The sequence below is a fragment of the Ochotona princeps genome, chromosome 24 (genome assembly GCF_030435755.1).
Source record: "Ochotona princeps isolate mOchPri1 chromosome 24, mOchPri1.hap1, whole genome shotgun sequence".
Lineage (NCBI taxonomy): Eukaryota > Metazoa > Chordata > Mammalia > Lagomorpha > Ochotonidae > Ochotona > Ochotona princeps.
The window spans coordinates 2,756,457-2,778,443 of record NC_080855.1 but is presented as its reverse complement, the minus strand read 5'-3'; the positions used below and the strand labels follow the sequence as shown (position 1 = coordinate 2,778,443).

The 21,987-nt window shown below is 53.4% G+C and overlaps 2 protein-coding genes across 4 annotated transcripts; one reads left to right on the top strand and one right to left on the bottom strand.

Annotated features, from left to right (window-relative positions):
- Positions 1–236: 236 nt before the first annotated feature.
- CPSF4 (cleavage and polyadenylation specific factor 4) lies at positions 237–12,875 on the top strand. 3 transcript variants are annotated; one of them, XM_036494349.2, is made up of 8 exons: positions 237–453; positions 4,797–4,847; positions 5,923–6,075; positions 7,242–7,337; positions 7,631–7,724; positions 8,607–8,679; positions 10,230–10,322; positions 12,636–12,875. In XM_036494349.2, the coding sequence occupies exons 1-8, from the start codon at positions 351–353 to the stop codon at positions 12,702–12,704; spliced, it is 732 nt and encodes a 243-aa protein (XP_036350242.2). In that variant the 5' UTR covers positions 237–350; the 3' UTR covers positions 12,705–12,875. The 3 variants fall into 3 exon arrangements, with proteins under 3 accessions (XP_036350242.2, XP_012786543.3, XP_036350241.2); XM_012931089.3 differs by having other exon boundaries at positions 10,227–10,322; XM_036494348.2 differs by having other exon boundaries at positions 10,152–10,322.
- A 1,046-nt stretch (positions 12,876–13,921) lies between these two features.
- Positions 13,922–21,578, bottom strand: ATP5MF (ATP synthase membrane subunit f). Its single transcript, XM_012931092.2, has 4 exons — positions 21,472–21,578; positions 15,728–15,835; positions 14,648–14,764; positions 13,922–14,090 (listed from the first exon to the last, which is right to left on the bottom strand). The coding sequence occupies exons 1-4, from the start codon at positions 21,482–21,484 to the stop codon at positions 14,062–14,064; spliced, it is 267 nt and encodes an 88-aa protein (XP_012786546.1). The 5' UTR covers positions 21,485–21,578; the 3' UTR covers positions 13,922–14,061.
- Positions 21,579–21,987: the final 409 nt, after the last annotated feature.

The following is a 21,987-nucleotide window of genomic DNA, read 5'->3' as shown; positions in this document are numbered from 1 at the left end:
GCGTCGGCCCCTCTCGCGGACCCCGGTGTCCCTCGGAGTCTCCCTCGGTCGGTCGCACGCCTCAGCCGGGACCTCGCGCATGCGCGGTCGGCGTCGCGGGGTCTCACAGATCTCCCCCAAGGCGCGCCGCGTTCGGCCGGCGGCTGGCCTGGCCTGGCGGCGCGGCCGTCCTGCGCCCGATTGGCTGCGTGGCGGCGCGGGCCCGGCGCTCCCGGCATCCTTCGCGCGGTGGCGGCGGCGGCGGCCGGGCTGAGGAGGAGGGCGGTGTGCGGCGGGCGGAGAGGTGTGAGGGCGGCCGTGAGACCTGACAGGAAAGCCGGGCCGGGAGGGCCGCCGCCGCCGCCGCCGCCATGCAGGAAATCATCGCCAGCGTGGACCATATCAAGTTCGACTTGGAGATCGCAGTGGAGCAGCAGCTTGGGGCGCAGCCGCTGCCCTTCCCCGGCATGGACAGTGAGCGCGGGGGCCGGGGCGGGCGGGAGCCGCTCCAGTGCGGGACTCCTGAGGCGTCCCCGGGGCCCAGAGCCGCCTTTCCTCTGCCCCGGCACCCCGCTTGCCTCGCTCGGGCGCAGGGGCGCCCTTCCTCGGGGCCGGGGTCCCTCTGGATCCGCCTCGGGAGCGCTGGGCTGTGAGGCTGCCGCCATGGGTCCTCAGTGAAGACGGCTTGCCCCTCTCTCGGCCTCAGGACCCCTCCGACCCTGGGAGGGTGCTCCCGAGGGTCACTTCCCTTTCCGCACGCCGAGCCCCCTCTTCTTGTTTGGGCAAGTGTGGGTTCGCGGAGGAGGCCTTCCTCCCAGGGGAGGACCACCTGTCCTCTGTAGGAGCATCCCCCCCCCTCCGCCCCACTCGCCAACCCATCCAGACTCCCCAAACACCATTCTTGTAGGAGTTCAAGTTCTGGACTTAACATCCACTTTTTTTTTCTGATCCCCATTTTTGCGCCTTTAAATCACGCCCAGACACCTGGTACCCCGGGTCTGAGCTCCTCCTTTCACGGGGTAGTTAGCTCCTGGCTGCCCCACCTGCCGGCACAGGTGGGACATCTTTAAAGGAAATTCGGTTTTCTCCTTCTCTGTAGCTGCTTCAGATCTGTAACTGAAGCTTGAGGGGGCGGGGAGGGGGGCTGCTCGATGTCACTGAGGTAGTACACAGACTGAGGAGGGCAGAGGACTTGCAAAAGACCACCCCCATGCTGTTGTCAGCAGAGCCTCCACCTGCTCCCAGCTGCCTTCTCATGCACGCGTGACCCGAGTCCGTTTGCTAGGCTTGGCGTGTCTGTGCCAGCAAGTGCTTATTATGCCCAAGGGACACAGGCCACACATGGCTATGTCACCGCCGCCTGCCTCTTAGAAGCAGCTGATCAGAATCAGAGAGGCCCTCACCACCCCTCATGCTTTCACTTCCAGGTTCTCACCCTTGGCCTTTTTCTTGTCCCCATAGCTCTAGTTTGAAGCGACGGATCCACTTGTGAGGGGTAGCTCTTTCCCTCCCACTGGACAGTCCAGTTCTAGGAGCCTGTGAGAGCTGGTGCAGCGGCCAGGGCCCCGCATGCCTGTTCCCAGGAGGGCAGGGCTGTGGCGCTTGCTGTATGTCCGCAGTCCTGCTCAGTGTGCTGAAGGCTAGTGAGGACAGAGCTTTCCCATCTCATGGAAAATCTTTTTAAATGTTTGTTTTCATCTCGAAAGACATAGTGAGAGAGAGCTCTTACAACTGCTGGTTTGCTCTACAAATGCTTGCAACAGCTGAGTCTGGACAGGCTGAGCCCATGTATTATTATTTGTTTTGTTTTGTTTTTTTTTTTAAAGATTTATTCATTTTTTATTACAGCCAGATATACAGAGAGGAGGAGAGACAGAGAGAAAGATCTTCCGTCCGATGATTCACTCCCCAAGTGAGCCGCAACAGGCCAATGAGCTCTGATCCGAAGCCGGGAACCAGGAACCTCTTCCGGGTCTCCCACGCAGGTGCAGTGTCCCAATGCATTGGGCCATCCTCAACTGCTTTCCCAAGCCACAAACAGGGAGCTGGATGGGAAGTGGAGCTGCCGGGATTAGAACCGGTGCCCATATGGGATCCCGGAGCTTTCAAGGCGAGGATTTTAGCTGCTAGGCCACGCCGCCAGGCCCTATTATTTGTTTTTTAAGATTGATTTATCTGTGGGCCCAGCATGATAGCGTACCACCTGCGTGGGAGACCCAGAGGAAGCTCCTGGCTTCGGATCAGCTCAGCTCTGGCCGTTGCTACCGCTTGAGGAGTTAACCAGCTGATGGAAGGTCTTTCTATATAGCTGGGTTTCCAATTAAAAAATCAAAGTAATACTTTTCTTGAAAGTCAAAGTAGAGGGCCCAGCGTGGTAGCCTAGTGGCTAAATCCTCGCCTTATAAGCACCAGTTTGCATCCTGGCTGTTATGCTTCCCTTCTAGCTCCATACTTGTAGCCTGGGAAAGCAGTCGAGGACAGCCCAAAGCCTTGGGGTCCTACACCTGCATGAGAGACCCATAGGAGGCTCCTGGCTCCTGGCTTCTGATCTGCTCATTTCTGGCCATTGCATCCACTAGGGGAGTGAACCAGCAGATGGAAGACTTTCTCTCCTTCTTTGTAAAATCTGATTTTCCAATAAAAAAAAATAAATCTTTAAAAAAAAAAAAAACAGAAAAATCAAAGTAGAAAGAGAGAAAGATCTTCCATCCTTTGATTCACTCCCCAAATGGCCGTAGTGGCTGGAGCTGAGCCAATATGAAGCCAGGCGCCTCTCCCCAGCCTTCCCTGCAGGATCCCAACAACTTGGGCCATCTCTTTCTGCTTTCCCAGACCACAAACAGGGAGCTAGATGAGAAGTGGAGCAGCCAGGACTGCAGCTGAATGATCCATGTGGGATGCTAGTGTCACATGTGCTATGCCACAGGCCCCGTATTTTTTAAAATTTTGACGATTTTTACATAGTTGATCAGGGTGAGGAAGATCAAGGATTAGGGTAAAGTGGGTGAGACCATTGTTTCCACGCTTTCTTTTTCTTCCCCTCTCGGGGGTGAAGGGGAGGGGGGAGATAAGGGGAGAAGTCACACCCAGCCTGCCAACCGAACTAGAACCTGGGAATGGGGAATGGTCACCTGATATCAACCCAGGCTCCATAACGTGGAGCAAGTTTTGAGGGTTCTGCTTACGTGATTTTGGATTGTTCTGAAGTGCTGTCAATATTGTAGATCCACTGATGAGGAAATTCTCCCATTGTCTGTTGGCTGATGTGGTCGACATTAGAGTCTCTGTTTGTCCAGATATTTGCTGTAATTGGTTGGGATAGTTGTCCAATTTGTTGCACCCTCCTTCCTCTGCTATGGTACCAGATGTCGTTTGCAGGCCCCCATGGGCTGCAATATCCTCCATGCGCATCTGGGCCTGCCATCCATTGCCCCATCCTTTCCACTGAGAAGGACACCCCAGGCTGCCTGACTTGAGCACTGATGGCGCTCCCACTACCGGGGCTCATTGACCTGGCACCTACTGCACAGATGGGCCAAAGGACCCAGGCCAGGCATCTTGGGCCTCTGCTGGACACCTGTCTCCAAGGCTTACGGACTTGGTACCCACCACACAGGCAAGGCCATGCATGTATTTTTGTGAACTTAATTTTTTTTTTTTTTGAAAGTCAGATATACAGAGAGGAGGAGAGACAGAAAATCTTCCATCTGTTGATTCACACCCCAAGCATCCGCTACGGCTGGAGCTCTGCCAATCTGAAGCCAGGAACCCAGAGCCTCTTCTGATCCTCACGCGGGTGCAGGGTCCCAAGGCTTTGGGCCATCCTCGACTGCTTTCCCGGGCCACAAGCAGGGAGCTGGATGGGAAGTGGAGCTGTCTGGATATGAACCAGCATCCAAATGGGATCCCAGCATGTGCAGGGCTAGAACCGTAGCTGTTACGCTACTGTGCTGGGCCCAAGACCATGTATTTTTAAGTGCAAGGTTTTCAGACTTTTTGAGATGCTAACAGTGACACCCTTAGGTTCTACAACCTTAGCCCTGTCCTGGCTCTCAGTTGGCCTGATTTTGAGAAGCCAAAGAATTCCAGGCAGGTTAGGGAGGGGAAGCAGTTAAATGGGCTTCAGTGAAGCCATTGTTGGGTTTGCAGCCATCCTAAGATGCCTCCGGGTGGAGAGGACTTCATGAATCCAAGGCAAATTTGGTCTGGTGGCCTTGGCCAGTGGATTCCTGGACTAGCCAGTGTCCCTGTCCCCATCTTTCCTCACAGTCTACCTCTGTGTTCTTGCTCCCCATACTGTGTCTATGTGAGCAAAGGGCGTGCTCCTTGGTAATGAGGCGGACATGGCACAGCCAGAGCCTTCCCGCTCCGTGTCCTCACCTGGACCCTGCTCTCTGGCCGCCCAGAGGCAGCCTGCATTTCTCTGGACCCTGCACCTCCTCCTAGGCCCCTTTTGCTGGTACTTCCTGTCATGTCTTCCCTCTGAGGTGCCTGTGGAGAACTCTCCTAGAAGCTCTGGGCTGGAGTGATTAACTTACGTCTATGGCCCTGTGCCCCATTTTTCCTTCCCCACCCCACTCCTACCTCTGACAGCATCTTGCATACAAGAAACTCAGCGCCGGTAATGACTGTGTCACTGCACATCTCACTGGTAAGGCAAGACTAGAGCAAGCAGCTTCCTCATTGCTCCTTTGGGCTTTGCGTTTGTTGTTACTCTATTTCCTGAGCCCTTCACGAACCACAGCTGAATGGGTCCTGATATTGCCAGCACAGCTTCGTGTAGCTTTGATGCTACCTCTTTTTCCTCTTTCTCACAGAGTCGGGGGCTGCTGTCTGCGAATTCTTTCTGAAAGCTGCATGCGGCAAAGGTAAGGTTCCCTCACACCTCCTGAGGTGCCCTCATCGCTGTGTCCCCTGGTGGACTTCCCTGGCTAGGGTTGCCTTCTGCAGACTAGTAACATCTCCAACTGAAGCTGTGCTTTTAGCAGACAAGAAACCTGATGTGTCCCTGGCCCAGACCTGGCTTTGTGGCTGCTTGCCAGCCTCACTTTTCCCTGAGGCCAGGAGCTGACCTGTGACATGGACAGAGATCCCAGCCTTGCGGTGTTCTAGAATTTTCTTAGGGTCATGGAGTTATTCTGGTGTGTTCCACAGTCTTTATAGGCACGCTGCCCTCTGGCCTCTTGGCAAAGCACCCTGCAATGATCTGCCTGAGCAGGGAAGGGGTTCTTTTGCACACTGAACAGGCTGCAGTGCCAGACGCCCTTGAATTCATAAGAGGGCACACCATGTATGGGTCTTGCTGTCTTTTCCCCTGCAGGAAGATTTACTGGGGAGACTGAGTTTGAATGGAAGCTTGAATAGAGAGCATAGAGTTAGAACACGAGGATGGTTTGCATGTGGAGTGTGGGTGCTGCATTTGCCACTAAAGCAATGCAGGTCACCCACGTGGCCCTCACACTATGGCCTCAACCCAGTCATTCTGTTCTGAGCAGCCTGCCTCTGTCACCACAGCCACCATTAACTCGGGGTGCCACAACTAGCTCTTTGTCCACTAGTATAGTGGCTACTTGCCACCTGTGTGGCTGTGCAGACTTACACTCCTTAAAATCAAGTAAAATGGGAAATGCAGGCGCTAGGTCACACTGGGGACTTTTCAGTTCTCAGTAGCTACCCATGTCTGGTGGCTGCCATATTGGACAGCAGAGATGGAGCGCGTTTCCCTCACTACAGGAGGCTCTGTTGGCCCAAGGTGGTCTCAGAACAGCTGACATAACTGGTAAAATGTAAAACGTTTATCAGAGTACTGCCTGAAATCACCTTATCTTCTGCCAAGGTCACCTCTGCCTCTTCCAGAAAGTGCTCCTTCCAGGTGGCTGGGGGTTGTGCTGCAATAACTAGCTCAGGCCCCCGTGTCTACTCATGCTGTCCATCGCTTGGCAGGGGGCATGTGCCCATTCCGCCACATCAGCGGCGAGAAGACAGTTGTATGCAAACACTGGCTGCGTGGGCTGTGCAAGAAAGGGGACCAGTGCGAGTTCCTGCACGAGTATGACATGACCAAGATGCCCGAGTGCTACTTCTATTCCAAGTTCGGTGAGGCACGTGGAGCCCTGGGAGGCTTGGCAGGGAAACCAGGCCCTTGAGGCATCACACGGCAGCTCAAGGCCCACTGTATCGTCCACCTTTCCCCAGTTGTGAACTTGGGCTCTGATATGCCTCTAGTGCTCCTGACTTTGGAGCACTCCACACACTTTGGGATGGGGATGTGGAGGCTCCAAGGGTCCCAGTGAGCAAACAGGTAGTGCTGCCAGCTACAGACCTGGCTTCTGCTCGGCCACCTGCTCCCTGAGACCCACTTCCTTCGGTGCAGTCCCTCATCACCCCCCAGGCCCGAGCTGGTTCCCTCTGTGAGAAAGCATGATTGGGTGTGATGCTGGGAACCACATGGGCCTTTTCCCCTGGGAGGTGCTAAGCTACGAGTGCTGTCATCACCAGTGTCTAGCACGTGCCACCAAGAGACGCACCCTCCGGCTCGCAAATGTTCCCGCTTTGGTTCTAAAAAGGTTGAGTCCTTCACATCTTGCTCATCCTGGCTTTTGGATGTTAAGAGCCACTCTGAGTAGAATAATAGTTTTCTGTCTGGATGAGTGCAGCTGTGTATTGGGCCCCTGCACTGTCCACTCCTTTGGGTAAAGGACAGAACAGTGGGGTTTGGTGAGTTTGTGCCCCAGACCAGGCTCTGCCAGTGTCATTGAAACCATCCTGCCCCATAGCAGTACTGACATGTGAGTGAAACAGGCCCAGAGATGACTGTTTTTGTTTTGTTTTACAATTTATTTATTTTTATTGGAAAGACGGAGATCTTCAAACTGCTGGTTCACTTCCCAAATGGTCACATCAGCCAGGGCTGAGTTAGACGAAAGCCAGGACCTGAAGCAAGATGCATGATTCATCCAGATCTCCCACACTGGAGGCAGGAGCTCAGAGACTTGGACCATTCTGCTGCTTCCCCACGCGCATTAATTAGCAGGGAACTGGATGGAGGTGGCACAGTTGGGACTTGAACCAATGCCCATATGTGATGCAGACACTGCAGGTGGTGGCTTTACGTGCTATGCCACTGTGACAGCCCCCATAGAGTCACTCTGCCTTGGGTTCAGCGCTCACCAGGCCAAGTCTGGACTGCCTGGCTCCTCTCACCTTGGGGGCAGCTTTCCTGGTGCTGCCCACGGTGACCGCACGTCTGGGTTTCCCTGCAGGGGAGTGCAGCAACAAGGAGTGCCCCTTTCTGCACATCGACCCCGAATCCAAGATCAAGGACTGCCCTTGGTATGACCGTGGTTTCTGCAAGCATGGTAGGTGCTAGGGTGGGCTGGGCACCCCCTCAATGCTGTCAGCTGAGTCACATGGGGCATCACCTCCCCCAACTGTCAGCGCTTGTCTCTGAGCCCTACCAAGGCTGCTTCCCGTTGGGCTTCCCAGTGAGGCAGTGTGTGGGTGTTCTCACCTTTTGGAGGATCTGAGTACCAGCCCAGGGCCTCTGCGCACAACACACAAACCCCGCATTTGAAGGCCCTCCCTGGCTGTGTGGGTGGGGCCCTGACTGGCAGAGGGGATGTGGAAGTAACACAGGCACTTGGCTCTGTAGGTCCCCTGTGCAGGCACCGGCACACACGGAGAGTCATCTGTGTGAATTACCTCGTGGGATTCTGCCCGGAGGGACCCTCATGTAAATTCATGCAGTGAGTAGCCAGCCCCGCCGTCACCACCCCTCGCTGCCAGCCCTGCTGCTACCCTTGGTGTCTTTCTGGGTCCTGCTGCATATTGGTCATTGAGTTTCCACACCAGGCCAGAGGCAAGAGTGAGAGATGTGGGAGGAACTCCCCTTTTGGACACTGCTCCTCCTGAGTCCAGAGGAGACTTGGATAGACCTGCACTTGACCTTCCTTGCATCATGGGCCACCAGATGATTGCCGGTGTGATGCTGGGCCTTGTGCTCCAGCGCGTGCATACTTCCTCATGTACAGCACCTTACAACACCCATGTTAAGAGTTTGCTCTGCACACAGTAGCTGAAGCTTCAAGGCTTGCTCTGTGGAAGTCCTGAAATGGAGGTTACTCTGAGTAATTCATGTACCCCAGCAGATGTGGAAGGCAGAAAATGCCCCATGCAACACTGTAACCCTGCATGGGGACCTGGCTTCTTCCTGGGGTACCACTGGGACTGCAGCAGGAACGGGGTCGCTCAATCTGCCACACTGAGAGAGCTGCACTTAAGTGTCCAGGAGCCAGCAGGTGGTCCAGGGGTTCTGCTTACGAGATTGGCAGCAACTGATTGTGTACATGGTCCACTAGTGCTGACCTTGGCTGCTGCTGCCTGCACTCTGAGCAGCCCTTGCCAAAGGTCTCCCAGCACAGCCTGGGCAGAGCTGAACCCAAGACTGTCAGTTCTCCTGCCCATCCTGCGGCCCCCTTGAGGCATTGCTGAACATAGCTCCCCCTGTGCCCGTGTGCCCGTGTGCCCAGGCAGGGGCTATGTGTCCAAGCGTTGCCTGACCTTTGTCCTCTTTTGCTCTTCTCCTCTTGCTCTCTTGCCTTCTTGCCCTCTGGCTACCTGGTGACCAGTCCTCGATTTGAACTGCCCATGGGAACCACAGAGCAGCCTCCACTGCCGCAGCAGACCCAGCCTCCGAGCAAGGTACCGTGCCCCAAACCTGCAGAGTGCCTTGGTGCCCTCCCGCCTCAGTGTGTGGTCTGCCACAGACCTGGAGAGGAGGGGAGCCTCCCAATTGCCACAGAAAGCTCGGGGAGCAGGGCAGCTGTCCTGGCCCCCCTGAGACAGGGGTATTGCTAAAGCAGACTTCCCCCATGGCCAGCCTCACCCTTGTCACCCTTGCCTAGGACCTCAGACTGCAGGGCCAACAGCAGGGGCTACCGATGGGGGCAAGAAGTGCGCCACTGGCACCGTGAACTCAGAAGGTGCTGTGGCTGCTCAGCCGTGTCTACCTCAGGAGCAGGCGTGGGCAGCGTCTCTGGCCGGAGCCAAGCCTTTGCAAATGAGGAAACAGGCTCCTGGGACAGTGTGCAGAGGGGACACTTACCTGAGGGAAGCCCACTGGACGGGGCAGAGGTGGCAAGGTAGTCAGTGCCCCATTGCTGCTGTGTGAGAATCTGCACACTGGCGATGGAGGGCGCTCACACAACAGGACTAGGGGATGAGCTGGTTCCGATTTGCCAGACAGCTACATCAACATGCAGTTAGTCTGTCCCTGCAAGCATGACAAAGAGAAGTGCCACAGACTGATGGGGATATGCAGCACTTCCTTCCTCCCACATCCTCCCCCCCAAAAGAACCAAGCATACCTTGGGTTTGGGTACAGGTCTGGGTGTCCCAGGAACGGCCTCTGGGAGGCTCACCCAGCCACATTGCCTGCTAATCCTGAAGCCTCGGGTCGTACCTGTTGGGTCTCAGCCAGCTGTCAGAGCTCTGTGTGAGCACACTGGGTTCCAGAGGCTGGGCGGCAGGTGTAGGTGAACTTGCCCTGCATGGAGACCCACCTGAGGCGTGGGCATGACATCACATTACAGTCTGATGCAGCTGTGACAACCTGGGGGAGGGTTCCTAGGCCCGAGCCTGCATTTTAAAAGGCCAGAGCTGGAAACTCACCTGGCTGGAGTGTGGCCTGCCTGTCCAGTGCCCTCATTCCAAGAGCCCCCACCCCTTTCTTACGTGACCCCCAGAGGAGGGCCCTCTCACAGCCACTAGACCACGGGGCAGTCGGTCAGGCCTCAACTGTTTCTCTGTAACTTGCTCGCCGTGTAGGCCGCTAAACATCTGGCTGAACCAAGCGTTCATCCTGACCTGAAGCTAGAACCTCAGAAACAAAAGTAAGGCCTGATCATGCCCTCGCTCCACTGCCCGAGACCTCCTCTCGTCTCCTTGATGTTTTCTTTTCTCCTTTTATTTTCCGTTTTTGTGTGTCTGCATGGAGTTTTTCGGGCAGTGGCTCCTGCCATCGTCACCAGCTGCTGCTTTTCTGGCCACTCTCCTGAGTGGGCCATCATACTGGCCGCGCGGGACCAATCCCGCCCTCTTTTTTTTCTGTCCCCATCGGTAGTCTGCGTGCACGTGGTTTCCGCAGTAAAACCGTGTTGTGTAACTCTTTCCAGCAAAGTAACAATCCGCCATTACAAAGGTCGTCCTCCTTGATCCAGTTAACGAGTCAGAACTCTTCTCCCAATCAGCAGAGAGCCCCGCAGGTCATCGGGGTCATGCAGAGTCAAAACAGCAGTGCAGGCAACCGGGGACCCCGGCCGCTGGAGCAGGTCACCTGTTACAAGGTGAGTCCCGGGACTGGGGCACGGTGGGGGCGCTCTTCACCATGTTGGGGACCATGCCCTCACCCCCGAGACATGTGGTTCATCTGAAAGACTGAAAACCTCTTTGCTTTTGCCAACCGAAAGAGTAAAGTAGGGCCACTTTAGTGTCTAGAGACCACCTACTTCTACCACCATACCCAAGTCAAGGTGATCGAGGGTTTAAACATGCTGTCCTTGTAAGCAGGTAAAGGGAATCTGGGAACAAATGAAAGCCACAGTTCAGGCAAGAGTGGTCCTGGAAGCCTTTGGCAACCGCAGAAGCATCTTCACCTCCTGTGTGGGCACACCCAAGGGAGTAGGACCAAGCTTTGGACCCACATTGGGTCAGGGAACTGGGTTAGAACACTCCTGCTTCTGTCTCCCACCTCCAGTACATTAAATGGGATGTTAAAGGGAAAGAGTGAACTTAAAGAACCTACTAGAAAACTTGTTAATTCCTGGCCTCTGGAAGAGGGCAAATCACTGGAAAGTCTGTCTGGCCTGGAAGTCTGGGCCCATCTGCACACTTCCAGTGAGGGCTCCAAAGTTCCAGATCGGTTTTGTAAATCATTCTGGGCTGGTAGAAGTGGTGGGTCTTAGAGTGATACACGCTCAGTCCTGACCCTAGCCAGTTCCCCCAGCTGCAGGTCCAAGGATCAGTTCCTGAGTCAGTCAGGAAATGCAAGGGAACAGGCCCCCCTGAGTGAGACTGAGACTCCGGATCTGGGATTACTAAATGTAAAATACAAACTTTAGCATGTGCTTTCTGTAAAAATGTTGGAACTATATAAAAGCGTTTATGCAAGATCATCTACCGTATACAAGGCACAAAGTGAGCACTGTCCCTCATTCACATATTTTCTAAACATTCAATATGTTCTGATGTCACTTGTTGGGTTCAGTGCCCTTCACAACTCCAAAACCACAAAGGAGAACCCAACTGGGACCCCATGCTGTGTTTTGGAGAACTGCTGTTCACTCAAGTTCAGGTGTTGCGCAATCTTAGTTTAGATAGAGCCCCGTATGCACAGCATTCTGTAGGCTTTTTCTTCATAGTATCTGCTGGCTGTCTGCACAGCTAATCTTCTGGTGACTGTAACAACACTCCCAACTCACTTTACCAGTTCTGCTGGTGACATTTAGTTTTTTGCTGCTAATAACAGTGCTGAATCTGGGCTCTTATCCAATGAGGCTGTCGGGATCCAGGTCTACAAGTGGCAGGTCTGAGTCAGAGGGCTATATACTTCCAGCCTTCCTAGAAACTGCCCTCCAGGAAGGGAAGGCTGGGTCGTGGGACACTCCAGAGGCTGTGAGACATTCATAGAGCCCAACTCCGCTGAGAAGTTGGACTGTGAATTCAGGGCCAGGAGGCTGGTCCTTGAACGAGGAAGAGTACAGCGAGGGAATGAGACACCCTCGTGGCACTGTGAGGTACAGCAGTAGAGGAGCTGTTGTCGGTGACCTGCTGCGCTTGGCTATCATCTCACCGCCTCCCCCCACAGCAGCTGTCAGTCCATGAATGTGCCCAGGAGCTGGGTCCTTAGGATCGGCTGCGCAGTGAGCAGGGCCTGCATAGTCCCTCCCCCTGGTCATCACATTGGCTCAAGGCACCTAGGCCACTCATTCATAGCCACACCTACAGTGTGGAAAGTAATGGAGAATGCCAGACAAGGGAAATGGAAGAGCCCAGTGTGCTGGGTAACAAGGCGCCCTCACTGCAGCCAGAGCAGGAAGAGTAAGAGGGTATAGGAAGCCGGTGGCGTCCATGGAATTCCCAAATTAAGAGAAGCTGGAGAAGAGCCAGAATAAACAGGCAGGCTTAAATCAGGGCTGGTGCCACATCTGTTACACCAAAAATTTCCCAGAGTCGCTTAGACAGATGTCCAAGAACCTGGAGGTAAAAATGCAGGTATAGTCACTTCTGCACACAGCAACAGCACCCCATGTTGGGGAGGGCACCTGCTGGCTTCCTCCACTTGGTACCTCTCCTGTCTCCTGCCAGAGAGCCCCAGAGGTAAGTGACTGGCCTGCCATGCCAACTCTTCATGTCCAGCGTTCAGCATAGGTGAGGCTGGGTGCTGTCCTCTTGGATAGCCTTGTTCTTTTCATCTGCTCAGATGCAGCTGCAGTTTCTGTGCCACTGGACTGTGCTTACCTGCCTGTCCCTTGTACTTAAAAGCCAAGATCCTTGGAGCCCTGTCCCCAGGCGTGTTTGGTGGGTGCTGCCTTAGTTGAAAAGTACATTCAAAAATGATATGTTGTTTTGTCTCCTCCTTCCCCTCCTGCTGTTCCCAGTGTGGTGAAAAAGGACACTACGCCAACAGATGCACCAAAGGGCACTTGGCCTTCCTCAGTGGACAGTGACAGCAGCTGGAGCCAGCTCAGAACAGCCCAAGGGGCCCCATGGTTGGGAGCGTGCATTCCACTGTTGGTGCAGTGGTGGTGTGATCCTGGCTAGAGCTGGCAGGCAGGCATTGGGGATCATCGTCCCGAGAGGCCATGCATTTCATTCCCTATCATTTTGCTGTAATTAATTTTTTTAAAGGAGCACGTGCTTCAGTTGGGTCCCCTAAAGTCGCCATCATGTTTGTCTAGACCTCCTTTCTGGGGTTCCCTGACACCTGCAGAGTTGCCAAGGCTTGAGTTCCACAGCGTTATGGGGAAGATGACCTTTCCCTCAGTGCCTCCTGAAACACCAGCTCCTGGTGACTTTGGGGACTGATGGGTAGCCAGGCCACACCTGCTTCCCTGGTGTCCTGCTGAACCCTGAAGCTGTGCCTATCGAGGTGATTTAAACAAGGGAGTCCTCCACAGCAGGCCCAGTGCCCTTGCAGCCTCAGCCTGGCTCTGCTACAAGATGCAAGTGCTCAAGGAACATGGGCTCTCAGGTGAGGCGCTAAAGGGCTCAGTTTCTGGTGGGGCACCTTCAGCTGGAGCTGTGGACTGCTCTTTACATAGCTGACCTAGCCCATCTGCACCTACCTCCTGCCCATCCAGTGGCTGCTGCCGCTCAGACACCTGCGGCATGCAGAGGAGACGCCCTGCCCCCGAGCCTGAAATGTGAAACCATCACCCGTAGCCTGCTGGGCAAGTGGGCCTATCCGAGTTCAATTACAGGAACAATTTTTATGATGTTGATTAAAGCTTGTTTTTTAAACTGTCTCATTACTTCAGGGGTGCCATGCCAAGAAGACTTTAACGCCAGCTTTGCTAGCTGCCTGCCACAAGCTGTGGTGGCAGCATTTTCTTGTCCCTGTCAACAAGTATGAATTTCCTAAAGGGAAATGATGCTGCCAGGAAAGGCCTTTGTCCTGGTCGGAGCTTAGACTCAGGAGCACAGAAACTCTGCTTTATTCCACCGTTTAACTAAGTAAAGGCCAAAGAGCCCACAAAACCATGGCCAGGAGCAGACTTCTAGGCATTTTTGAAACCTGAGTGCCCTAATGAGCTTGAACTCCCACATAGTATGAGGGGCTTGCTGAGGCTTCATGAGTCAAGCAAGGCCCTGGCACTGTCTGCTGACCCCCACACACCCGCATTGCAGTGGGAACCTCGGGCCCACAGTGACAGCCACACCAGGCAAGCAGCACACACACCCATCATCTTTATTGGCCGTTAGATCTGTTATGGTATGAAAGGATTCCAGTGACAATGGCGTTCCTCACGGAGGGGCCAGGAAGGCCAGGTCAGGAATACAGGGTCGTCCTCCACAGTGGCCTCTTCAGTGGTACTTGCGCCGCCGTTCATGTTCTGAAGTCAGGAAGCAAAATGGTGAGTCTCTTAAAATGTATTTCAGTGAAAGCAAAAAACAGCAGTGAGAAAATCACACAAGTCCCAGGAATGCGTTTTAGGAGATCCAGACCCCACCTGCCAGAATAGGGATACTAATGCACCTTGGAAGCCCCCTATTCGCTGGCTGGCCTCTCCAGAGGCAGCAACTGCCCTGGCACAGTCAACTGGAAGGGGGTGGACACTCCAGTGACAGCCCAGGAAATCCAGCCAGCAAATGGTCCCCTCAACCTATGTCTCTGCAGGACATTCAGTGATCAAGCCAAAGCATAGCCTGCAGTCCCTTGCGGCATGCTTCCTTACTTTGGCTTCACCCTGTTTTTCCTGTCTCCTCTACCACAATTTTCTCACTTTGAACATTGTCCCAGATACTGTATTCTGGTAAGTCCCTTCAGTTCTTTTCAGGTGAAGTGTAGATAAGGAACATCATAATGGTCCCCTCGGCTGCCAGGAGATGGCAGCTAGCCCAGCCCACCCTCTTAGGGGACACTGAAGGCAAGATGGCACGAGGCACTCACTGAGTTCCTTGTAGGAAAGGCAGTAGCTGAAGAGCACGTAGCCTGCCAGCACCATGTTCACGCCGGCGATGCTCCCCTTCTTCACGTTGATGTACTTGTTGTAATACCGGTAGTAGCCTGCGAACAGGGAGGCGCTCACTGCTCTGCTGCGCTAGCAGCCTCTCATAGTGCACAGGAGGCTGGCTGAGATTCAGGGAGGCCCTGGACCTTGCTGGCTCGCTGGGCGACGGGGAGAAACACAAATGGCCTTGCGGGTCACTGGTGCTCATCACCCAATTCCAAACCCATACCCTGGCCCAGCCCGATTCTGCTGTCCTCTGACCTTGCCCTTGTGCTGTTAGCTCTGCTTGCCAGTTACCTACCTCCAGCCCTTTCCCTAACTCTGACCCAGAGTCTAACCCATTCTAAAAAGGGCCATTTGGTCATGGCCAGCTGGGTCAGCCAGGGCCCTGGGGAGGAGGAAGGCGTCCACACGCTCCTCTAAACTGGGTATTTGACTTCATGCAGAAGCCCACTGGGGGGGGGGGGATAGTCTGCCCTCAGTTCACAGGTGACAAAGAAGGTAATGATGGCAGATGTGCAGTTCCAGTGGACTCTGGGCGTGAACAGGCCCTACTCACCTCCCTGATATAAAAGGGGTGGCTGGGCAGAGCTTTCTGAGGGTGGCCTTTAGGTCGGAGGTAAGGAGGTGCACCAAAGAGTCACAGGACAGCCAGAACTAGAAAACCTGGATGGAACCCTCAGGGGTGACTGAGTCTTTATTCTGGAAAGACATGACCCACAAGCCAAATGCACAGATTGGAAAGCTGTTGCAAATTATGGTTCGAACGCTTCCCTTAAAGAAGCTTAGGTGTAAGAACACTCACTGGTATTTCTTTAACATGGAGGCAGTGGTGCCAATTCCAAGCGATAGAAGCTGTTTCCTGGGCTCACTATCACCCAGCTGTTTGGGTGGGGCTGACCACTGAAGGCAAAGGGCTAGCAGTGCCTCCCTGTCCTCTACAGGATGTACTGAGACAAGCCCAAATTAACTCACAGCAGCAGTCTGCTTTTGTTCACACACATGCAGAAGGCTCTGACCTCTTTGAAACGCTCCGCCGATGCCTTTAGGCGTGAAATCCCGCATCAGGATCCAGCTTGGCAGCTCTGTGAGCCTGACATCCATAAGTTTCTTGTCCTTCAGTGGCACTGAACAAATCAGAATGAAAAACATGCACTGAAAAAATAGCCTCCCTTTATATGTCACTATTCAACTCTCCAATAAAGGCACAGCATGTCATCACACAGGGGCTGCACATGGATGCCATGGTTTTAACCCTGAATCAGGCACCGGCTGCACTGGCAGCTTTACTAAGCAGCAGGGTGTCTGAACAGGAGCTTGCTGAAAATAATAATCCCAGTGCTGCAAGGAAGAAAGCCATGAAGCGGGGGACAGTACAAATTACCACAAAATTCACACTTCATTGTATCGTCATGAGCAGGTGGGCAACTTGGCCAACGTCAGGCACGTGCAGCCTACTGAGAGGACCCTCTTCCCTTGATGCCATACAGAAGGCAGGCCTATTCAAGTCCCGGCAATTTGTGTCTGGACAAAATATGGGAGGGGCTGTGCCCTCAAGTGTCTCACTGTTGGGAGTGCACTTGTTTACGGGGACAGAATGCCAGCATCTGGGTTCACACGGTGCTGACCTCCCCAGATTCGCCAGCCGAGCAAGTATCCTACAAGACCAGAGGGACTAACAGTTCACAGAGATAGGAGAGAGAGCAGATACAGTTCCAAGTCAAAATGACTTCATAAACACCTTTCCAAGTGATGCACTGGGCCCCAGACCTTTGTCCCAGTGAGACTCCTGGGACGAACGACAGGAAGGTCCACGGAAGAGGCCATATCTGTTCTTGTCTCTGGGCCCTAAAGGAAATCAAAGAAGACTGACGAGGAAGTGTCTGGAAGGAAGGAATGGTATCCTGTCTTCACTGCCAAGATCAATTTCTTCTTCTTCTTCTTTTTTTTTTTTTAATTACAAAGTCAGATATACACAGAGGAGGAGAGACAGAGAGAAAGATCCTCCGTCCGATGATTCACTCCCCAAGTGAGGCGCAACAGCCAGTGCTGCACCGATCCGAAGCCAGGAACCAGGAACCTCTTCCGGGTCTCCCACGCGGGTGCAGGGTCCCAAAGCCTTGGGCCGTCCTCGACTGCCCTCCCAGGCCACAAGCAGGGAGCTGGATGGGAAGTGGAGCCGCCGGGATTAGAACCGGCGCCAATATGGGATCCTGGGGCGTGGTCAAGGCGAGGACTTTAGCCGCTAGGCCACGATGCCAGGCCCGATCAATTTCTTCTTAAAGATTTATTTATTTTTATTACAAAGGCAGTTACAGAGATAGGACAGCTAGAGAGATTTTCCAGATGGCCATAGTGGGCAGAACAGGCCTGTCTGATCTCGGGAGCTGCTTCTGGGTCTCGCACATGGGTGCAGAGTCCCAAGGACTTGAACCATCCTCTGCTGCTTTCCCAGGTGCATTAGCAGGGAGCTGGATGGAAGTGACACAGTTGGCATTTGAATCCGTGCCCATACTGGATGCTGGTGCTGCAGGTGGAGGCTTAAACGACTACACCACAATGCCAGCCCTGCCAACTTCTCTCTCAAGTACATAAATGGACATGGGGAAAAAAAAACACACACACACAAAAATGGGCTGGTGCTTTTCCAGAAGACCCAAGTGACAGGTGGAGGCGTCAGCCCCTGATCTGCATGCATGGTTTAAGGGACACTGTTTTGGTGGCCTGCGTCCAACAGACCTTCCATCTAGCCCCATCAATAAATACAGTGAACCTAACACACACCAGGCAGCACGCTGTGCACTGTGCACACAGCACTTAGTAAAGTGGTGTCTTAATTGCTGTGCCAAACGCCCAACACAAATTTGTGTTTTACATCACAGTATTTTAGGTTGGTCGTTCCAAAAAAAAAAAAAAAAAAGTCATTTCTGGAACACTGGGGCTACTTTTTCATATTCCCAGAAACTATATAAACATTTATAAACATTCTATACACACATGACCATGTTCATGGCCTAGCAAGTTGCGTGACACAAGAAAAAAAGCTAACAAGCTGACATTTATTTTCATACCCATTTCTATCTCTGTACTCTGAAGAGTGTTTTCTTAAACTGAACTACAAGAATCTACAAGCAAAGCAAAACAAAACTGTTAGCTTTATGTGGAGAACCACTCCACCCCAGAGGTGCACTTATCCGGGGAATTTCTTACAGTGGAAGACGGCCTTGGACCCCTGGAGGCAAACAGGAGTTGCTCTGGAACATCCACAGGTTTTGAGCGGACACACGATTTTCCGACTTTAAGAGTCCTACAGTCGGGCCCGGCGGCGTGGCCTAGCGGCTAAAGTCCTCGCCTTGAACGCACTGGGATCCCATATGGGCGCCGGTTCTAATCCTGGCAGCTCCACTTCCCATCCAGCTCCCTGCTTGTGGCCTGGGAAAGCAGTCGAGGACGGCCCAAAGCTTTGGGACCCTGCACCCGCGTGGGAGACCCGGAAGAGGTTCCTGGTTCCCGGCATCGGATTGGCGCATACCGGCCCGTTGCGGCTCACTTGGGGAGTGAAACATCGGATGGAACATCTTTCTCTCTGTCTCTCCTCCTCTCTGTATATCCGGCTTTCCGATAATAATAAAATCTTTAAAAAAAAAAAAGGGTCCTACAGTTGTGGCGTAGCCAGTAAAGCTGCCACTGGCATCCGGTATGGGAGCAGCTTAGATTTCAGGCTGCTCCACCTCTGGGCCAGGTCTCTGCTAACGGCCTGGGACAGCAGCAAAGAATGACAAAGCACTTGGGGGCCCTGCCACCTAGCTTCAGCCAGTGCCCCAGCACTGGCCCATGTGGGCAGCGAATCAGCATGTGCAAGATCTTTCTCTGTGTGTATGTATTTCTAGAAGGAGAAAGATCTTGCACATGCTGATTCACTGTCCCCCCTCACGCCAAAAAAGGTTGCAACAGCTGGAGCTGAGCCGATCTGAAGCCAGGAGCTTCTTCCAGGTCTCCCACACGGGTGCAGGGTCCCAAGGCTTTGGGCCGTCCTCCACCACTTTCCAAGGCCACAAGCAGGGAGCTGGACGGGAAGTGGAACAGCTGGGACACAAACTGCTGCCCATATGTGATCCTGGCACAAGGACTTAAGCCACTAGGCTACCGTGCCGGGCCCCTACTACCCATTTTTTATGGAGTTTCATGGAAATGTCAAGTGCCTCCAGATGCTGAAGCCAACAACTGACCTGGACGGAGTACAGACTTAGGCTTTGTATTAAAAATTGATTTATTTTTATTTGAAAGGCAGATTTACAGAGAAGGAGAACAGAGACCACCCACTGATTCATTCTCGTAATAACCACAACAGCCAGAGCTGGGCTGGTCAAAAGCCAGGAGCCAGGAATTTCCTCCTGGTTTCCCATGTGAGTGCAAGGGCCCAAGAACTTTTCACCACACTGTCAGACACATTAGCAGGAAACTGGATCAGAAAGGCAGCAGCTGGGACCCAAACCAGCATGTATTTGGGATGAAGGAACCACAAATTTAGCACACAAAACTGACACCACGGCACCAGCTCCCATAGTCTTTTCTTGTTTGTTTTTCCCATAGTCTTTTTTTTTTTTTAAGATTTATTTTTATTGCAAAGTCAGATACAAAGAGAGGAGGAGAGACAGAAAGGAAGATCTTCCGTCCGATAATTCATTCCCCAGGTAACTGCAACGGCCAGTGCTTCTGAAACCAGGTCTCGCACACAGGTGCAGGGTCCCAAGGCTCTGGGCCATCCTCGACTGCTTTCCCAGGCTACAAGCAGGGAGCTGGATGGGAAGCAGGGCACCGGGATTAGAACCAGCGCCCATATGGGATCCCGGTGCATTCAAGGCGAGGACTTTTAGCCACTAGGCCACCGTGCCCAGGCCCCCATAGTTTTTCAAAAGCAACATAAAAACCACTCGGAGTTCATGGCCATACAGAAACAGGGCAGGGTGTGTGGCCCCGCTGGCAACAGTCTGCACACCCTGATCCGATCTACTGCTGAAAATCCACATTCCTCTCACTTTCTTTGTTAACGAACTAGCTGCTTTCTGTGCTGTGGTCCTTAGCACTTAAAAGAAATAAACTGTGGTTTCATCGGAGGGATGCTGAGTGGGTCAGACTCCAATGGGACTTGAACTAAAGGTTCCGAGGAAAAGCTCAGATGACAAGTTCACACTCACTGAGTGCTCAGCTGTGGAGCAGGCAACTTTCCAACTATCTCTTGGGTACTAAACTGTTTAACTTTAATATAGAATGCTCTTCACAACCTTCCTCCCTCTTAAACATGGCACAATGCCACCCTGTTCTCTTTCCCATGCTGTTTCCTTTCAACAACACAATCACAGTAGAAGAGAAATAGACTCGTGCCCACGATACCGATGGGCAAATAACTTCACTGTCACTGTTTTCAATTCCTTCTTTGTGACTCCAGCCTGAGATGAAGAAAGCAGAAACTGGCCTAACACAGTGGTATAGCATGCTGATTCTCCACCTGCAGTGCCTGCATTCCATTCGGGCACCAGTTCATGTCCTGGCTGCTCCACTTCCTATGCAGCTCCCTGCTTGTGACCTGGGAAATGCAGTGGAGGACGGCCCAAAGCCTTGGGACCCTGCACCTGCGTGGGAGATCTACAGGAAGCTCCCCGACTCCTGACTTTAAATTGGTTCAGCTCCAGCATTTTCATGGTCATTTGGGAAATGAACCAGCAGATGGAAGATTGTTCTGTCTCTCTCGCCTTAAATCTGTAAATCTGCCTTCCCAATAAAAAATAAACATCTTTTTAAAATGGGACTGACATTCCTGGCACTGACTGCCTAACAAGGCTGCTGTGAGGATCTAGTGCTGGGATTCCATACTGGCACTGGTTCTAATCCCGGCGGCTCCACTTCCCATCCAGCTCCCTGCTTGTGGCCTGGGGAAGCAGTCGAGGACGGCCCAAAGCTTTGGGAACTTGCACCCACATGGGAGACCCGCAAAAAGCTCCTGGCTTCAGATTGGCTCATTTTGACCATTGTGGTCATTTGGGGAGTGAATCAACAGATGGAAAATCTTCCTCTCTGTCTCTCCTCTCTGTCCATCTGAATTTGCAATAAAAATAAATACATCTTAAAAAAAAAAAAAAGAACAGAACTGTTTCCCTATCCAAACAATCTGCGTGCACACAGTGTCACCGAAAGGCTTGCTGGCCCTAAGTCGCCGTCATTCACCAAGTGCCTCAGGTTCGAATCCCAGTTCAGTCCTTTAGGGCTGTGACCTTGACCAGGGCACCTTCCCTCCAGAAACCTGTTTAACAAGCATGCCCCGATCCTTCCCTGATCTCAGACACCGTAGCAAACGTCAGCTACTCCGGAGGCTTAGCAGGAGCTGCAGCTTGGGTACGGACCCGTGCTGCGCGTAGGGTCAAGTGCAAAGCTCCTGAAGGGCAGCGGGGAGGAAAGCAGGCGCTCCTCGGCGCGGAGAGGGACAGTGGCCCAAGGGGGCGCACGGCCAGCTCCAGGGGCGCGACCCGCCGCAGCCCACCGACCCGAGCTCCTGCGTAGCCGCACCCGCCGCTGGCCAAGCCGAGGTCACACGGCGCAGAACCCTGCAGCCACGCGCTCGGCGAGCCTCAGCCGGCTCCGTAAAGGCACAGCGAAGGGCAGAGGGCGCCGCATCGTCCCCTCAGAGGCCGCTCTGGGCCCTGAATTCCCGACTCTAGCTCCAGTATTGGGGCTCCACACCATCCTGCCGCAGCCGCCCACTCACCGACTGACGCCATCTTGGAGTCCTGGTGTCCCCTGAGCCGGCGGCGCGAGGGCTGCTGGGTAGAGAGGACGCGCCGCAGCGGAGCGCGGAGGCTCACGGGAAGCAGGTCAAGTGGCGTGCCGCCACGTTCGGAAGGCCCCACAGTTCGGCCAAGAGAAGGGGCCCTCCTGGCGAGACAGAGAGAGAGAGCAGACACAGAATAAAAGGGCAACTTGCCTTCTTTATTCTGTACCTTTAAACTGATCGTCAGCAATGAGAGGAGCATGTTAAGAATCTTGCTTCCACAGAAGGTGGCTAGGAACTAGTATTTATTTTTAACATATTGGTTACTCATTACTATGTCAATTAATTCCATAATGATGTAAATTTTTACTGATGGTATGTTGGAGCTTTTAATTGATCGGGATGATACTCTGCTGGCTCTGTCTTCAAACCAGAGAGGGTATACCTAAGAAGCCGTTGAACTTGACTGGACAATAAGATGCTGGACTCTGTGTTTGGTATACGCTTGCAATG

Coding starts and splice junctions, on each gene's coding strand:
- CPSF4 (XM_036494348.2), top strand. CDS start 351: ATGCAGGAAATCATCGCCAGCGTGGACCATATCAAGTTCGACTTGGAG. Junction 454..4,796: donor GCCCTTCCCCGGCATGGACA/GTGAGCGCGGGG, acceptor TCTTTCTCACAG/AGTCGGGGGCTGCTGTCTGC. Junction 4,848..5,922: donor GAAAGCTGCATGCGGCAAAG/GTAAGGTTCCCT, acceptor ATCGCTTGGCAG/GGGGCATGTGCCCATTCCGC.
- ATP5MF (XM_012931092.2), bottom strand. Junction 14,765..15,727: donor CGGCGGAGCGTTTCAAAGAG/GTCAGAGCCTTC, acceptor CCCTGTTCGCAG/GCTACTACCGGTATTACAAC. Junction 14,091..14,647: donor CCTTTCCTACAAGGAACTCA/GTGAGTGCCTCG, acceptor TCCTGACTTCAG/AACATGAACGGCGGCGCAAG.